The 17,453-nt window shown below is 34.9% G+C and overlaps 1 protein-coding gene across 2 annotated transcripts in view; it reads left to right on the top strand.

The window, feature by feature from the left end:
• Positions 1–17,453, top strand: part of LOC111617956 (DNA replication licensing factor mcm2-like) — a 47,939-nt gene that overhangs the window by 30,034 nt on the left and 452 nt on the right. For both annotated transcript variants that reach the window (XM_023359355.1, XM_023359354.1), the window contains 9 exons: positions 2,525–2,716; positions 3,986–4,079; positions 4,154–4,404; positions 4,539–4,703; positions 5,389–5,463; positions 5,535–5,618; positions 11,052–11,195; positions 16,920–17,102; positions 17,267–17,422. In XM_023359355.1, coding sequence (XP_023215123.1) covers positions 2,525–2,716; positions 3,986–4,079; positions 4,154–4,404; positions 4,539–4,703; positions 5,389–5,463; positions 5,535–5,618; positions 11,052–11,195; positions 16,920–17,102; positions 17,267–17,422 — 1,344 coding nt within the window. The remainder of the gene's footprint in view (positions 1–2,524; positions 2,717–3,985; positions 4,080–4,153; positions 4,405–4,538; positions 4,704–5,388; positions 5,464–5,534; positions 5,619–11,051; positions 11,196–16,919; positions 17,103–17,266; positions 17,423–17,453) is intronic.

The following is a 17,453-nucleotide window of genomic DNA, read 5'->3' as shown; positions in this document are numbered from 1 at the left end:
AGGCCCTGTACACACTAGGCGTTTTTCAACGCGCGTTTAACGCCGAGCTAACGCGCGTTAGCTCGGCGTTCGACGAGCGTTAGTTCGGCGTTTAGCACTGGCTCAGTTTGGAAATGGATGAGAAAGTAATTGATTGTGTGTGCTCCTCCATCGTCGCTATAAGGCAGCACATATATCTCAAAGTGCCCGTAAAGTGCCCGCAAAACGCGCATTTTAACAAAAATCTATAAACGCGCGCTTGGCGTTTGAGTGTGTACGGCTACATAGAACTCTTGGTTCTTTAAAACGCGCGTGTTGAAAAATGCCTAGTGTGTACAGGGCCTAAGTATTGCTTTATTTTATTGGTAATTTTTTTATTCTTCTGTTCTATTTTAACATGTGCAGAGAAGTAACCGATCACATGGTCAGCACGTGTTTACTCTCTTTCAATTGTGATTGACCAATAAAAATCTCTAGCGGAATGATACCGACAAACTGTTGGTTTATAGCAGATTCCAAGTTAGAATATAGATGTAATGGTTTGAATCCACTCAATATGACGCAACCAAAGTGCAAATTCCGAACTGATTGGTTGAAACAAAAGGACAAGGCAGATTGTACAGTNACAGTGACGAAATAAAACAGCATTTGACTTACTATAAACATACTAAAAAATTGAAGAAGCAATAGCATTAGTTATTTTTTTCTAATTAGAAAAAAATAACTAATGCTATTGCTTCTTCAATTTTTTAGTATGTTTATAGTAAGTCAAATGCTGTTTTATTTCGTCACTGTGCTATACTGTAAGGGGCACAAGGGTCAGGGAATTTGTACAAAGTTGGTCAGGGAAAGACAGGAAAGTCATGGAATTTAAAACAAAAATTTGAGTAGAACCCTTGTAAATTGTCTTCTTTTTGTGCAAAACGTACAAAAATCAATAACATTTCATATTACAGAAACTCAATTTATTAAAAATGTGCAGATTATGTAATAATGCAATCATTTCTAAAAACTGATTACAGCTGTCCCTTGATAATCTGACAGGTATGGGACCAAAGGGGTGTTGGATTACTGAAAGTGATTACATATTTGGCATTGTTTTGCTAGCAGTAGACTACAATATTCCCTACTCTAACTGTTCGAACAGAACTGCTCACGGAAAACACATGAAATGTGTGTCATCGTGTAAGAATTGGGTGGGGAGATTCACGTCGCGACATGCTTCTGTGCAAGCAGACACGTAACGGGGACTGGTACCTTGATGGGAGGTGCGTCGGACTACCGAGCATGTCGGATTAAAAAATGTCGGACTATCAAGGGACTGCTGTACTTGTTTATTCATGAAATGTAGTGATGTAACGAATATTCGGTTACTATTCGGTATTCGGCCTATTTTTCGCTATTTGGCCGAATACCGAATATTTAATCACTATTCGGCCGAATACCGAATACCTGAAAACAGGAGTAAGAAATAACAAAAACACAGTAAATTAATCATTTTGGTATTTAGATTTAATGTTATCGGGTTAGTGTTGTTTGTTTATATTTATTTATAACTTATAACATGCACAAAATATAAAAATAATAATATTAGTCACATGTATTCACAATTTATAATTACAAAGATCAGCAGACGTACAAACCTATTTGTTCGAGAATCGTCGCACATCTGAGGGTCTGACCCTGCCTATCCTTCTTTTTAAGCACTCACATTTACGCTTCCCTTTCTCTTTCCTCTATCGCTCTAGTCCACGTATGCCTATGCATACATCGTAATACACGCTCACGATACTTTCGATTCGTCACTTTTCCATCATAGATTTCTCATTTTACAATTACGTGACTTATAGCCTGGTGATAACGGAGAAAAGAGACAGACAGGACGTCGGTATAAGTCACAGTTATGATTTCACAGATTCGAAACAGCTTGGTAGCCTGAACGACTCCAGGCTTTCGCCCGTGCACGCTAAGTGACTTTCATTACAAGCATTTAGCTTTCTGAAGTCTACGACAACAATTGTTTGGCATTTACGGCCGCAAATTTCGGGCCAATAAGCTGCCTCGACTTGTTCGATTATGTTATCAACTCAATTTCATATTTATTTTCACATTTTCACTTTGCGGTTCTTCTCTGTTCTTCTTCCGTTATTTACACTTGTAGGTCATTTCATTGTTATCCACATTTGATATCATCACTTATCGCATACTGCCATGACGCTCTTGTCTGAACTGTCAAGAATTAATGCGATTGGTGAAACGTAGTGACAGTGGGCCAATAGAGGGCAGGATCCTTGCCATAATTCTGTTTGCGTGCCAATTTTCGTATATGCGTTAATCAAGCTGAATAGTTTGGCTGAATATTCGGCTATTCGGCCACGCACCTGGCCGAATATTCAGTATTCGGCCTGAGGCCGAATATACTATTCGTTACAACACTAATGAAATGTTTATTTATGTAGTAAAGTGCATTTTAAATTTAAATTCTTATAAATCATTTTACTTTTATTGATGTTCTTACACTAAACTTTACTAAATTATTTCTTAGGAACTCACTGGAGTATATACAAACAGTTATGACGGATCCCTAAACATGGCAAATGGATTTCCTGTCTTTTCCACCGTAATCGTTGCCAATCACATAGCAAAGAAGGACGATAAGGCAGCCACCAAAAACTTGACGGATGAAGATGTGAAGGCTATCGTGGCTTTGGCAAAGGACGAAAATATTGGAGAAAGAGTAAGATGAAATTATGACTATTTAAACATGATATTAGAGTGATTTTGAGATGTTTTGACATTTACTATCTTTACATAAAACATTTATTTATATTGAGTTTAATTTGACATAAAACATTTTTATTCTTAATGTGAGATCAGCCGGGGTTACGGAGTAAGTAGTACTCATGTAACACTTAATCGGCAACCTATTCAGTAAGAATAGTTCTCGAGCGTCAACAAGAATGGCTTTCCTATCTTATAAGAAGTCGAGTGGCGGAGGGTCTTACAGAGGGGTGTAATTAGTGCGGAAGTTGGTGGGGTAGGTCACCTTCTTCCTACGTCAGGGTCCCGACATCAGTTTGTCAATTTATCAATTTGCGGACAAACACGCGTGCGATTACTTTATAGATCTGATTCAGAGACAATTTAAAAGACATATCTTATAGAAAACAAACAAGAGTAAATTTAATGATTCAATATAAGTAAAACTAATACAAAATATCAATGAACGAGAGATGTAAATACGACAATTAAGATAATAGTTGAGAGAGATACAAACTATATTATAACCGATACGAGAGAGAGAGTTACAATCATTGTTAAATCATACAACCTGGTTTAGTTGTCGTTTGTCTTCTCTGTAGGCTTCTTCGGAGATAAAGTTCATTTACTTCTTTCCATGGGAGATCGATATGTGCACAAAGTCAAAGTATAACTTCTAAGTGCTAACTCGGGAATTATTCTATGTGACTCGTCTAAGGGCGTTGGTCATCAGGAGGAAAACATGTGGAGTCTGGACACTTCCAGGTCTGTCGATGAACTCCTCGAATTCTGATACATTTCCCCTATATCTCATGATTTACAACCAATCATCTGCCAGAAACTCTTTCATGTGAACGGATGAAAGGGGAATGAATGAGGGGTAAACATTTCCCATCTGAGCGGGATTTTAACCAGATAAGGGAAAGTCAGAGGATGTTCTAACTTCTGTGAAAGGAAGTAACATCTGTTATCTGCCTTTTCCCACGTTTAAAACATTATTTTTCTCACAAAAATGAAATAATATTTGATGACAATATTTAATATTATTAATAAAATTATTAAATTAGACCCAGGGGCCTTACAGGTCTCACATTAATATTGAGGAAGGTGGAATTTTAGTTTGTTTTTCAAATTAATTAATTTGTAGATTTTTGATATTAATTAGTGCTTTTAAAATTTTTAAATATATTAATTGTTATATAATTTGAGTATTTTTGCTAATGTCAAACTACTTTCATATTTATAGATTGTAAACAGTATAGCACCATCCGTATATGGCCATTATCAAATTAAACGTGCTTTGGCTCTCAGTCTTTTGGGTGGAGAATCCAAAAATCCTGGTAAGTGCTACTTTGTGTTACCAAAAAAAAATTATTTAACAATGTCTCATACCTTCTTTATTGCATTTGTGTAGGACAAAAACATAGGGTCAGAGGTGACATTAATGTTTTGGTCTGTGGTGATCCGGGCACTGCCAAGTCTCAGTTTTTGAAGTATGTGGAGAAGATTGCTCCCCGGGCCGTGTTCACCACCGGACATGGAGCGTCGGCCGTGGGTCTCACCGCCTACGTCCAGAGGAGTACAGTCACCAAAGAGTGGACTTTGGAGGCTGGTGCTCTCGTGTTGGCCGACAAGGGAGTCTGTCTGATAGACGAATTTGATAAGGTAATTACCAATTTTTATGGACCACGTCATGTTACATTTTTGTTTTTTTAATATAGTTTGATTAAAATTTGCTAATCTGTAAACATTTATAAATATGATGTATGGGATTTTTTATTCATTCATTGCTTTTACAGATGAATGATCAAGATCGAACAAGTATTCACGAAGCCATGGAACAACAGAGCATATCCATATCGAAGGCCGGAATTGTCACCTCCCTTCAGGCGAGGTGTGCTGTTATTGCTGCCGCCAATCCTATTGGCGGACGTTACGATCCATCTTTAACGTTTTCCGAAAATGTGAGTTCTTAACTTTTCATACATAATTGAAAAATATATTTTTAATTAGTCAATATCAAATAATTGTTGGACTACATTGGTCAGTCGTTTGGCATTAATGTAAGAATCAGGTTTATAGATGTTTATTTACGTTCTAATTAATTATCGGCAGATATGATCAGTGTGGTTTTATTATTTTTATAATAAATTGGTCTTCCATATCTTCAAATTTTTTGATATTGAAGTGCTTGAAGGCACAGCAGATTACAAAAGAGCAGAGAAAGATCCACATTAAGATTGGATAACCAAGCAATCTGGTAGAAGTATTAGCTTCTTCTCTTGTGAGAATCTAATTGGAATTTTTTTAATTTTTATGGGTGAACAATTCAAGTGCTGTATTCTGTGCATTGCCTTTTTTAACTAACACTTTACTGGTCTGACAAAACAAAAATGAATGAAAATTGCTTCTAAACACATAACTTGTAGCATACAGTATGTTGTGGCAACAAAACAGCATATTTGAAAATGCACAGAAAATGAATATATTTTTTTAGTAAAAAAGTCTTACAACTTAATTAGTTCATCGAAATTTCCATTAAATGAGCTATCATGTATCAAAGTCAGTTTTAGTAGATTCAATTTTCATAAATTGAGGTAATATTGCATCAATTTATATAATTTACATGCAATTATACGTTATTTTCAGGTTGATCTATCTGAACCAATATTAAACAGATTCGACATTTTGTGTGTCGTAAGAGATAGTGTCGATCCAGTTCAGGTAAATTTTTTAATATTTCAAGTAAGACTTTGGATTTCAGTTATTAACTTTTATTTGACAATTCACACTAGGATGAAAACTTGGCAAAGTTTGTAGTCAACAGCCATATCAAACATCATCCGTCATTCGTTGCTCAAAATGAAGAATCAAATGAGGTAAAATAGTTTTGAAATCCTGTATATGTTTAAATGTTTGCTATTAAAAGTTCTTAATGTAAATGTAGTCTATAATTTTTGCATAATTCTTCAGTTTTAGAAGTACAAATTAACCCGATTATAACGTCATCCATGGGACCAACAATTTTTTGACGTTCTAACCGTGTGTCGTTATCTACAGGGTCATAATTTCAGTCTCATAAGAAGTACCAAGTGTGTTTAAACCCCTTAACGCCCACTGATTAATGAATTTAATGTAATTAAGCATAAAAAATACTTAAAACTGAAAAAACGAAAGAAATGTGTTAATTTTGAAGAAAAAGCTTCAAAGATTAACTTCCTTTGTCTCGCCTTTCTGTGAAATTTGACACTGAGTCATTGTTTACACAGCTGGATGACCTTGAGAACATCTGGAGTCGGATTTCCCGGGACATTCTCATAGACGTCCCGGGAGGACAAGGATTTAAAGTAGGGTGAATACTAGCTAGATCTATATTTTTAAATATTTTTAAAAAATTGAAATTTTTATTGCGATTTTCGACCCCCGACTTAATTAAACGTATATATAATAAAATATATTAATTAAAAAAATTAAAAAACTATTGGAGGTCGTTTTTGACATCAGAAAGTAGCTTTAAATAACTTTACCGAAGTCAAATCCGTGTACTACAACTTTAGAATGATTGATTAAATTTGATAAAAAAATTGCATTAAAAAACAATTAAGCGTTAATTGCATGCCATTAAAGGTTGATTAAAATCACGATAAAATTTTTTTGCGCTGGTAAAAATTTTTAAAAAATTTGGAGACTTGAAAAACATTCCAAAAATAAAAAAAAATGTCAAAAGTGGCCTTAACCCCCGAGTTTTTCATAACGCTATGTAAACTTGACGAGTTAACTCGTCAATGGGCATTAAGGGGTTCTATTATAAAATCCATTCTAATTTAACATCGTATGTATTACCATAAAATTACTGTACAGTGGGTGATCAGTTAACGAACATAATCCATTCCAAGACTGTTTGCTATCCAAATTGTTTGTTAACCGATTATCGATTTACCATAGGTTTTAATGGGTATTTAATTAATTCATTCTGGAGATCCCCAAAAAAATAAAAAATATATATATACTTTCTTACTACGTTTATTTATATGTAATAATAAAAATACATACATACACAGTCTTGCATTTTTATTAGTCACGTTTTTTCGATTTGTGGGGGGTTAAAGAATCTGTCTAATGTTGATTGCTTTTCTCTCTTCTTCAGGGTTTTTCAGAAGTAATTAATAGCGTTGTAATTGTAGAGATCCACAAGACTATTAACCTCTAAGGCCATTCTAAGACCGTTGTTTTGACATCCTCCCACTTCTTCAAAAGATGTCTAATAGCAGATATCGGCATTAATCCTCTTTTTCAGAAAATAACATATCTTGCCTAGTTTCTTGGCGTTCTTCTGCTGTCAGATCAGTTTCAGGTTCCATTATGAACTCTTCAATGTTCTTTATTTCTCAGATGTGAATTTTGTTCCTTCTTAAGCTGCTTGAGTCTTCTTGATAATACTGTATCTTTCTTAGATAAGATTGAACTGCTTCCTAATGTAGACCTGTTCAAGCCATACTGCCCAGCAACATCAGACATTTTCTGTTCACTTTATACCTTTGCTATTATACTCTCATCTTTCGAAAAGAAAAACAGACGCAAAACGTAACAAGTGCCTACCCGGCAGTCTCGCAAATATATAAAACAATTGTTTTGTCAGAAATATAAAAGGCTGGAATTACAAGGGAGAGTTTCAAAGTTTGGAGGAATACTATCTGATCAGTATATACTGGCTTGAGCGTCGATGTCGACGTCTCCCACACTCCGAAAAGTTTCGAATTGTTGCCCAAAGACAAGGGAAGACCAATCAGTATTCATTATTTTACATCACTTCTTCTGTGTTTGTTCTATGGGGTGTTCGTTATCCAAACATTAAAATTCTTTGCAAAAGTGTTTGTTATCCGATCTGTTCGTTAACAGATCACCCACTGTATTTCTTAATGGTAATACAGTATACTGTATCTATTATGGTAATAATAATTTATTATCATATGTATAAAAGCATAAACTAAATGTTTAAATCTACTTTATTTACATTATTATGTTTAAGTTTACAATGATGTAATTAAAAATTTCAAAAATTACCTTTTATAAGAAATTTTTATTTGTCTCAAGTTTGATAATGGTGGCACTTCTGGTTTTGAGAATAATATCTAATCAAAAGGCAACAAAAGGTTAAACTAATGTATGCCAATTAAAATGACACAAACAGTATTCAATATTCACTTTAAAAAAGTCAGTTATTTTAGATTGTAGGTGTTTTTCACCTAAAAATTGTTTATCAATGTCATTTTCTAAATCGTAGGCTTTGTTCATTATTTCCGATAAAGTTTTCTGAGACCTGTAAAACAATTTCATTAATCTTATTGCATTATTTAATTAGAATGCCTCAATGTTTTTTTTGTAAAATATAAATATTCGTCTATAATAACGTATCTTCTATTACCAGGACTTATTATACTGGTATTACGGAAATATTACAAAGTTTTACAGAAAAATATTTTTTATCTTACTTAATATACCTGTATATTAAGTATATATTATACCAAGTATATTAAGTAAAATAAAAAATGTTTTTCTGTAAAACTTTGTAATATTTCTGTAATACCAGTATAATAAGTCCTGGTAATAAAAGATACGTTATTATAGACGAATATTTATATTATACTTATTGCATTATGCTCTTCCCTGGTTGACGGCACTACATTTTCTTTGTCTGATGTTTCATCATCATCATCCCACATTTTTTTTTCATCTGAAGATTTAATTTGCTCAACAATATCTGCATCTGTATAAAATTTGGATGTTATTAAATCTTCATCTACACTCTCATATTCAGTAGCAGCAGATGACAAAAATGTGCTGTTTTCTGAATTTTGAAGTGTTTCAATCAATTCTGATAGAGGAATGTCATCATCCTCATTATTTTCATCATTCATAAATGTAAGAGGTGTTTGACTATTACACATTTTTTCATGGCAAAAACAGTTTGCTATTATTAGTGAACTAACTTTACACCAAGAATTTTTGAAAAAATCAACTGCATCTAATAAAGAAATTGTCTTTTTATTGTTATCTTCCATATTTGTAATAAATTTTTGTAAAAGAATTTTTCTGAAATGAGATGTAAGGCTTCTTATAATTCCTTGATCCATTGGCTGAAGTACGCTAGTACGATTCAGAGGAAGGAATACAAGTTTAATGCTCTTTAAATTTTCTAAAATTGAATGTGCTGCACAATTATTGACAAGGAGTAAAACTTTTTTTCGTTTACCGATAAGTTCTCTATCCCATTTTTGAATTTCTTCTTCAAAAATCTCAGACATAATCCATGACTTTTTGTTGGCTTTGTAATTTACTAGTGATGTTTTTAAAACATCTTGCATTCTTTGATTTTACTATTACAAGAAGTCTTCTTTTGTTTGTACCAGTCATATTAGCACAAACAAAAGATGTTAGCCTATATTTTGCAAGTTTTCACCAACACATTTTTCATTTTTAAATTTAAATGTTTTATCTGGTAAAAGTTTGTAAAGTATTCCGGTTTCATCTGCATTATAAATGTCTTCATCTGCATATTTTCCCCTTAATTTAGGCCACACATCTCTTAACCAGTTTTCAACATCCAGTAAATTTACACTTTTTGCTTCTCCACACACTTTCCTGAAACTTATGCCATGTCTTTGTTTAAAACGTTCTAGCCATCCATTAGAACATTTAAAGTTATTATTGCCTAGTAGTCGTCCAAATTCTGCTTTTTCCAGTAGTATCGGTTCATTTAGTGGTAAGTTGGAACTTCTGCATTGGTTAAACCACTTAATTATAGCGGCATCAGTATTGTCTTTTTCACATAACTTAATTTTTTCTCTTGTCCCTTTCCATCTTGAACACTTTTCAAAATTTTCTCTCTGTTTTTTATTATTCTGCACACTGTAGAATTTACTAAAAACCAAATCTGCATACATCTGTCTTTTTTTCTTTCACTTTCAACTGCTTTAATTATTTCTACTTTGCAGTCTAACGTTAACGCTTTCCTTTTTAAGCTAGCCATTTTACCTGATTTGTTGCTGAACTATTGTACAGCCGAGAGTAAAGTTAAAATTTATAACAGCTTCACAATTGATGACCGTTTGGTATGCCAATAACAAATTAGAACTCAGTCAGCAAGATGGATCCAACTTGAATTTCCCACTTCCACGTCGACCTTATACAGCTGACCAGCTACGCTAGTCATAGCTCTATTTCAGGTCCGTCACATGGCGTGATGTTTTGCCAACTGTCTCTTCCTTCACCAATTCAAATTTAGTCAATCGTGGTCTTCTATGACCTTTTCTTGGCAGCAGCTATTACTAGTTCAAATTGGCCAATCATGTCAGTACACAATATCACCATGACAATGACTTACTATGCAAACTAACCTGACTCTCACCACCCGCAGTTGTTCTAGGAAGTGGACTCTGACCCTAGGAAAGATTTTAATAATTATAAACAATTATTGGTAATTTGACACTAAAAAGTTAGAAAACTAAAAATACAGTAAAGGCCATGATTTGATTATATGTGTATATAATTGTTTGGGTTTAAAGGAAATTTAACAAAAATAAATGTTTGAAACAGTTCACTTGTGGATAAATCTTTTTTGTATATGTCATAACGATTATGCTTCATTCAATCAGTTCAGGGAAGATTGACTCGAGAAAGATCAAAATAAAATATGACAAGTTTCTGTAAAAAGGAGCCACGGAGAAATACATGGTTATAAATTTCAAACATAAATTAACTGTTCTCCTCACTATTGTCTTACAAGTATAGATTAATGAAATATTCAGCTTGCCGGCATTATTATTTGGTGATATCGAAACAGAATTTTGTGTCGTTTTAAGCTAGACATGTGCATTGGGGCTATTGAAGTTTTAAGAATTGTGAATTGAAGTTGTTGGTAAAAAATTGGAATTTTGAGGAATCATGCACAATCAGTGCATATATTTACGTATTTTGTACAAAAGCATTATTTAAAGATTCTAGTTTTACGAACTTTGTGATTGATAAATAAATTTGAGACTTTATCATTATCAATGATCTCTAAAAGATCATTGATTAAGGAATCAAAGCAAGTTGCAGATGATCAGTATATAAATTTAGGGATTTGGAATGGGCAGATTTGTACATTTCTATTCTGCACAACTCTTATATAAATGAAAGTGTATGTAATATATTTACAGTGAATCCAAATCACTTTTTAAAGGTATTAAAGTGATTAATTTATCAGTTTAATATCTTTTAAATGATTTAAGATATCATCTAAAATGAATTTATTTTTAAACTAATTTCAGAATAATACAAATGCAGACATCATATCTCAAGATCTGTTGAAGAAATATATTTTGTATGCGAAGGAGAAAATTCGACCGAAACTACATAACATGGATCAGAATAAAATAGCAAAGATGTACAGCGAGTTAAGAAGAGAATCCATGGTGAGTAGTTTATATGTATTTTGTAAAATTGTAAAAAATTTGGTATTTCTAGTAAATAGTGCCAGATGCTAGAAATTTTTTTTATCATGGTACCCAACATAACCAGGTAGTGCGGTATTTCTGAACTTGTGGTCTATCGGTCTATGGACTCTGAGGGGTGTGCAAATATGTGAGGGGTTCTCAAGTCTTTGAAAGGAAAGAATATTATGTTATGGAATAAAATACTGCTTCTTATATTATTTACTTTTATTTAAAACACCCACTGTAGTTTAAATTATAAAAATTTTTAATACAAAAACATTATTAGTTTATATATTAGGGATGGTGCTGTATAGGGCCAAAATCGGCACTTGGTGATATTTTTATTAAAGTGGTGATAAAAATATAATATTGGTGATAAAATCCTAGTCTGCTTGTTTCAATATTCGGCATGAAATTGAATCACACTTCAGGAAAAACAGCAAAATATGAAGCTTCAGTACAATGGGAGTCCTGTGCACCACACATCTAGGGATTTAGTGACATTACATGGCAAGTTTGGAAAGAAAAGTAGGAAGTGACATTGAGAATCAAAGACAGTTTTATGCGATGCCACCCAGTGTTTACAGATTGGGATTTTTTTTTATAGACTGAGAAAAATTTTGGGATGAGTTTTTTGGGCTGCAATTTGAGAAAATTGTAGACCTATAAATTTCCAATGTCCTCTGTCCATCTTTCCCTAATCTCATGAAGGTCACAATATATCAATTCAAAAGTTTTCCTCTGAAAGCAGTTAATAGATGACCTGCATGACTCTATTGTTAAAAAAAAAGTATGATGTACATTTAAAGACGAATACCGTGATATTAAAACAAAATATCAGTTGGCATTTTATTATACAGTACTATATTTCATAATAAATTGCTTATTAAAAATTCCTATAATTTGTATTTTTCAATAAACATAAAAATACAGTAACTGAAAACAAAAAATAAATATTGAACATATAATAGAACATCCAAACTTATAAAATTATAGAGTAAAAATTCTCTAAAAAGCTAAACGCTTTTTAGAGAATTTTTACTCTATAAACTTTTAAAATGTTTATACAGTAGTAACTTTATTTAAAAGTTACTACTGTATAAACATTTTAAAAGTTTTCTTTAGAAATAAATTGATCTTTTCCTTACCCATTACAAATTGAATTTGAAATTTCACTTCTTTATGTGAATTTACACTATACCATTAATTCATGTAAAGGTGTGAAATTTCAAATTCACAGAAGAAACTTGTAAATGAGGAGAATGTACTTAAAACAACTTTTTATATCAAAAGGTAACATCTACTTAAATAAGCAGTTGTTCCCACTGTTTGTACACTGAAGTGCCAAAAGTCATGGGATACTGCCTAATATCTTGTCAAACCTCCTTTTGCCTGGCGAAGTGCCGCAACTCGACGTGGCATGGACTCAACAAGTCGTTGGAGCTCCCCTGGAGAAATATTGAGCCATGCTGTCTCTATAGCCATCCATAATTGGGCAGGTGTTGCCAGTGCAGGAGTTTGTGCACGAATGGACTTCTGGATTATGGTCCATACATGTTTGATGGGTTTATGTTGGGCGATCTAGGTGGCCAAATCATTTGCTGATATTGTCCAGAATGTTCCTCAAACCATTCACGAACAGTTATGGCCTGGTGACATAGTGCATTGTCATCCATAAAGATGCCATCCTTGTTTGGGTACTGAAGTCCATGAATGGCTGCATGTGGTCTCCAAGTAGCTGAACATAACCATTTCCTGACATTGTTTGGTTCAGTTGGATCAGAGGACCCAGTCCATGCAATGTAAGCACACCCCACACCATTATGGAGCCATCACCAGCTTGCACAGTGCCTTTTGACAACTTGGATCCATGGCTTCGTGGGGTCTGCAACACGCTTGAAACCTACCATCAGCTCTTACCAACTGAAATTGCAAGTCATCAGACCAAGCCACGGTTTTCCAGTCATCTAGGGTCCAACTAGTATGGTCACGAGCCCAGGCGAGGTGCTGCATGCGATGTCATGCTGTTAGTAAAGGCACTCGAGTCAGTCTTATGCTGTCATAGCCCATTAACGCCAAATTTTGCTGCACTGTCTTAACGGACATATCCCTCATATGTCCCACATTGATTTCTGCAGTTATTTCACGGATTTCTGCAGTTATTTCACTGTTCACACTAACAATTCTACGCACACGTTGCCAGTCTCTGTCATTCAGTGCAGGCAGTCTGCCACTGCGTTTGATCTGGGACAGTTTCCTTTCTGTAGTTCTTTTTTGTTTTCCTCAAATTTGCTCTCTGTTTGGCAAGCTCAGAGTTCCACCAAGGGGCTGAGCATCTCTTAGTACTGATGTTAGTGGATTCTGTATATGCTTGATGAATGGCTTTGTTGAGATTGTCAATCATCGTATCTAGTTCTGCACAGTCCTGGATATTGTTGATAGAGTCAGGGTGCCAATAACGTTGGATAAGATCGTGGTATAATTCTCAGTTAGTCTTCTGAGAAATCTTGTACATCAGGATTGGATTGGATACTCAACCTTTATATCAATATAATTATGGTCACTTGCCAAGTGGATGTTGATAGTGTTGCAGATGATGTTATTGCTGACCATTTTCCTGTTGGCAAGACATATGTCAATCCAACTTTCTCCATTAGTGGAGGAGAAAGTTGGAAGAGGGCCGGTGTTTAGGGAAGCCAGGTTAAGCTGAGTCATTATTTCTTCTACCCTATATCTTCTAGGGTTCTCGACTGGACTGTGCCAGGAGTGCGACTTTGCATTGAAGTCTCCTGAGATGATGACAAGAAAGTCCTGAAGTTGATTGACAGAGTCCGCCAGCAGCTGGAGAGGATATGAGATGTCCTCAGAAGGCAAACAGTAAAAGGAAATCAAAATATAAGTGATGTTCTTGAGATGTAGGCTGATGGTGCAAAAGTAGTTGTTAAGTGAGTAATTGGATGTCTAGCTTGTCATTTAGAATTACAAACCTGGCCTTCGGTGGAGTGTTGGAATTGTGAGTGCACACTATATGAAGGTGGCCAAACACGGCAATTTTATTATGGAAAGTGTGTGGCTCCTGGATTATCAGGATGTTCATGCCTGTTGTTGCTTTCTGTGGGGCATCTGATGATGTGACCTTACTTCTCTGTAGACTTTGTAGATTAATTTGTGAAAGCCTCAAATTATTCTCTGTCTGATTAATTAAATTCCACAGTTTGTCTGTTTTATTGTCCGTGCCTTCATTTTTAGTGTAACTGGACATTGAGGATTTAAAGCATTATGATCTGTTGACAACATTTTATGTTCTGGGAGCTCTTCATTTGTCATCTTGCAGTTAATACAACATGGGATATTACCAAGTTTTCTGCAATCACTAAACTTGTGTCCCTTCGAACAATGATTGCACCTTTGGTTTTCTGGGCAATTACTAGACAGATGATTGTATCTGCAACATTGGAAACATCTTAGCAGCAGTATGTAATCATTGACATAAATATTGGCCCAGGACATCGCAATATGCTTAGTCCTGATAAGTATATTCCTTATTTTTGGCGATGTTGACAGGACTATCTGCCTACAGTTCTCCCTTGTGTTCCTTCTTTGCAAAACCATGCTAATTCTAGTATCGTTTATAAATTCCTCTTTATCTATGTGTGCCAGTATCTCGTTCTGTTAGTGCATTATGGAGATATTTGTTGCTTCTATGGAGTTTGGGACATTAGTCAAGATTATTCTGGATCGCCTACTTTCAGATATTTTACTCTTGACTTGGCTGGATCCCTCAAGAAGGTATCAGCAGCCCTTGCTAGGATTTCTGCCCCTTTTTGGCTGTCTGTTTTAAAACAGATGCCACCCCCCTTTGACTTGCTTAACAGTTTTAATTTTTAACTTATTTGGTTTAATTTTTCTTTTTATCTCGTACTCTATTTCCTTCATGTCAGTAGATTCCCCTTGACCGTTTGTTTTTGGGTAAAGGAGCAGAGCGAAGCTCCGTTTATTAATCTTATCTTCTCCATTTATATCTCCGTTCATTATTAATCTTATTACGAAGGGATTTATTGATAGTTCTCATAGTGGAACTGGGCCTAGAGTTTAACTTGGTAACAACGACATAGGTGATAGCTGGGGCAGGGTTCTTAGGTTGGTTGGATCTCAATTCTCTCAGGATGCTTTGGAATTGTCCGAGGCAAGAGAATAGGAGCCTGACGTTTTCCCGCACCTCCTTACGCTCTTTAGTAGAGATGTTATTGGCACCAGGTCCAGGATCTTCATAAAGTGTTTCGGCAATAATTGATTCCTCGAGAGTTAACAACCACCCGAGGCTCACATGTTGCATCCGTGGTGGGACTTAACCCACACAAGGCAGTCTAAAATGTTCACTAATATTCGCTGAAGTGAAGATCGAAAGTTCGGATTGGCCCGCGGGCTCACCGACCAGGACAATGGTAGGAATAAAACTGTATTTTGTTGCAAAAGAAATTCGACGACAATTGATATTTTAAAATTATTGATTCGAGTGCTTTTAAAAATTGGGGCACCAAAAAGCGCAATATAACGAGGGGCTACTGTATTAATAATGATGCTGTAAAATAATAAAGTTACACATAAAATTAACTAAACTAAACCAAAACTCTGAATACTCGAACATACATCATCTAGCTCTGGTTCTCGGCGTCTTATTCTCTCCGCTATCTAAAGACTCGAAACTTCCAAAGACTGTTAAGCTAAACACTAAATTTTCAGAGGCCCAAGTTTTGGAAACTGGAAAAGTGGGTCCTATTATTTGGATGACGAGCTTTAGGACTACGCACTCACCAAGTTTTGTTTGAATTGGAGACCCGAACGTCTGGTCCTCCCCTCGCTAGCAATAAGAATCATTTCTGAATAATTTTTTAATGAATAATCTGAATAGACCTTTGATCACGAAGTTTAAACAGTATTTCACAGGTCCCGTCGTGTCAAAATTTTTATTTTAATCTGCTGAAAAAGATCAAAGTGAAACGAGCAATTAGTCATTGTGACACGATCATAATGACAGGCTGCAATTTTTAATCAAATTTAATTTAATTTAAAATATATGCTCTCCATCGCAACTTATTAGTGTTCCCCAGGGATAGGCAGCCGAAAGGTACGGGACCTAGTCACTAGTAAAATGTGTAAAACGTAAAAAATTTAAAAAATGATGTCGGGCAACAATGTTACGGATTTGAGAGAACATTCTGTAACACTCAGTAATTTTATCCAAAAACGGATCAATATTTTTCCAAATTTGTAGACTAGTTCATTAACATCTCTCCTCAAACCGAAGTGTGAGGAGAGATGTTAATGAACTAGTCTACAAATCATAAATAATTGTAAATTTAAGTCTTTTTTCACGTAAACGGATACCCATAAGTATCGTGTTTATAAGATGGCCAGTTATCGGTTACCCAGTTTTCCGGGTATTAACCGTTTCCTCTGTAACGGGATACAAAAACGGGCACCCCCATACTAATAAACGTTTGCTTTTATTTTTCAATTTCCAAGCAAACATCCAGATTCGAATTCTTCCAAGTATTGTATGTTTTACAGATTCCGAAAGTAATTTATCGTAAAATTGTGTAATACTTGACTGGATACCAAATGTATCGGATACTTAAGATTTGTTTTCTTACATATAATTCGTACACATACAAAAAGAGCAGAAATTTTTGTACTTTTCAGGCCACGGGAAGCGTTCCGATTACGGTACGTCACATAGAATCCATGATTCGCATAGCGGAAGCGCACGCCAGAATGCATCTGCGCGAATACGTGCAGGACGACGACGTGGACATGGCCATTCGCGTCACCTTGGAGAGTTTCGTCGACACGCAGAAATACAGCGTCATGAGAAACATGAGAAAGGTTTGTATGTTCTGTCATTCCTTTTTATATTAAAGCGCTACTACCGCAGTCTTTAAAATTTTCTGTTGCGCGGCGTGTGCAATTTATATATTTGTTAAGGAGACAAAGACGGTAATAGACGGTAACCTAAAATTAAATACGAGTTTTATTACTTTTCGTTACAGACGTTTTCCAGATATTTGGCGTACAAGAAAGATAACAACGAATTACTCCTGTTCATTTTGAAACAGTTGGCTCAAGAACAGATGACGTACTTGCGTAGCAGGTACGGTTCCAACGTAAACACCATAGAAATAGCCGAAGAAGATTTGGCCGATAAAGTACGTAATTTTATTTTCAATCTTATTTTCG

This window comes from Centruroides sculpturatus, unplaced genomic scaffold (assembly GCF_000671375.1).
Source record: "Centruroides sculpturatus isolate CEXI.00-Female unplaced genomic scaffold, Cexi_2.0 scaffold218, whole genome shotgun sequence".
Lineage (NCBI taxonomy): Eukaryota > Metazoa > Arthropoda > Arachnida > Scorpiones > Buthidae > Centruroides > Centruroides sculpturatus.
Note: the sequence above shows the minus strand (reverse complement) of the source record. Positions and strands in the feature narration are given on the sequence as shown.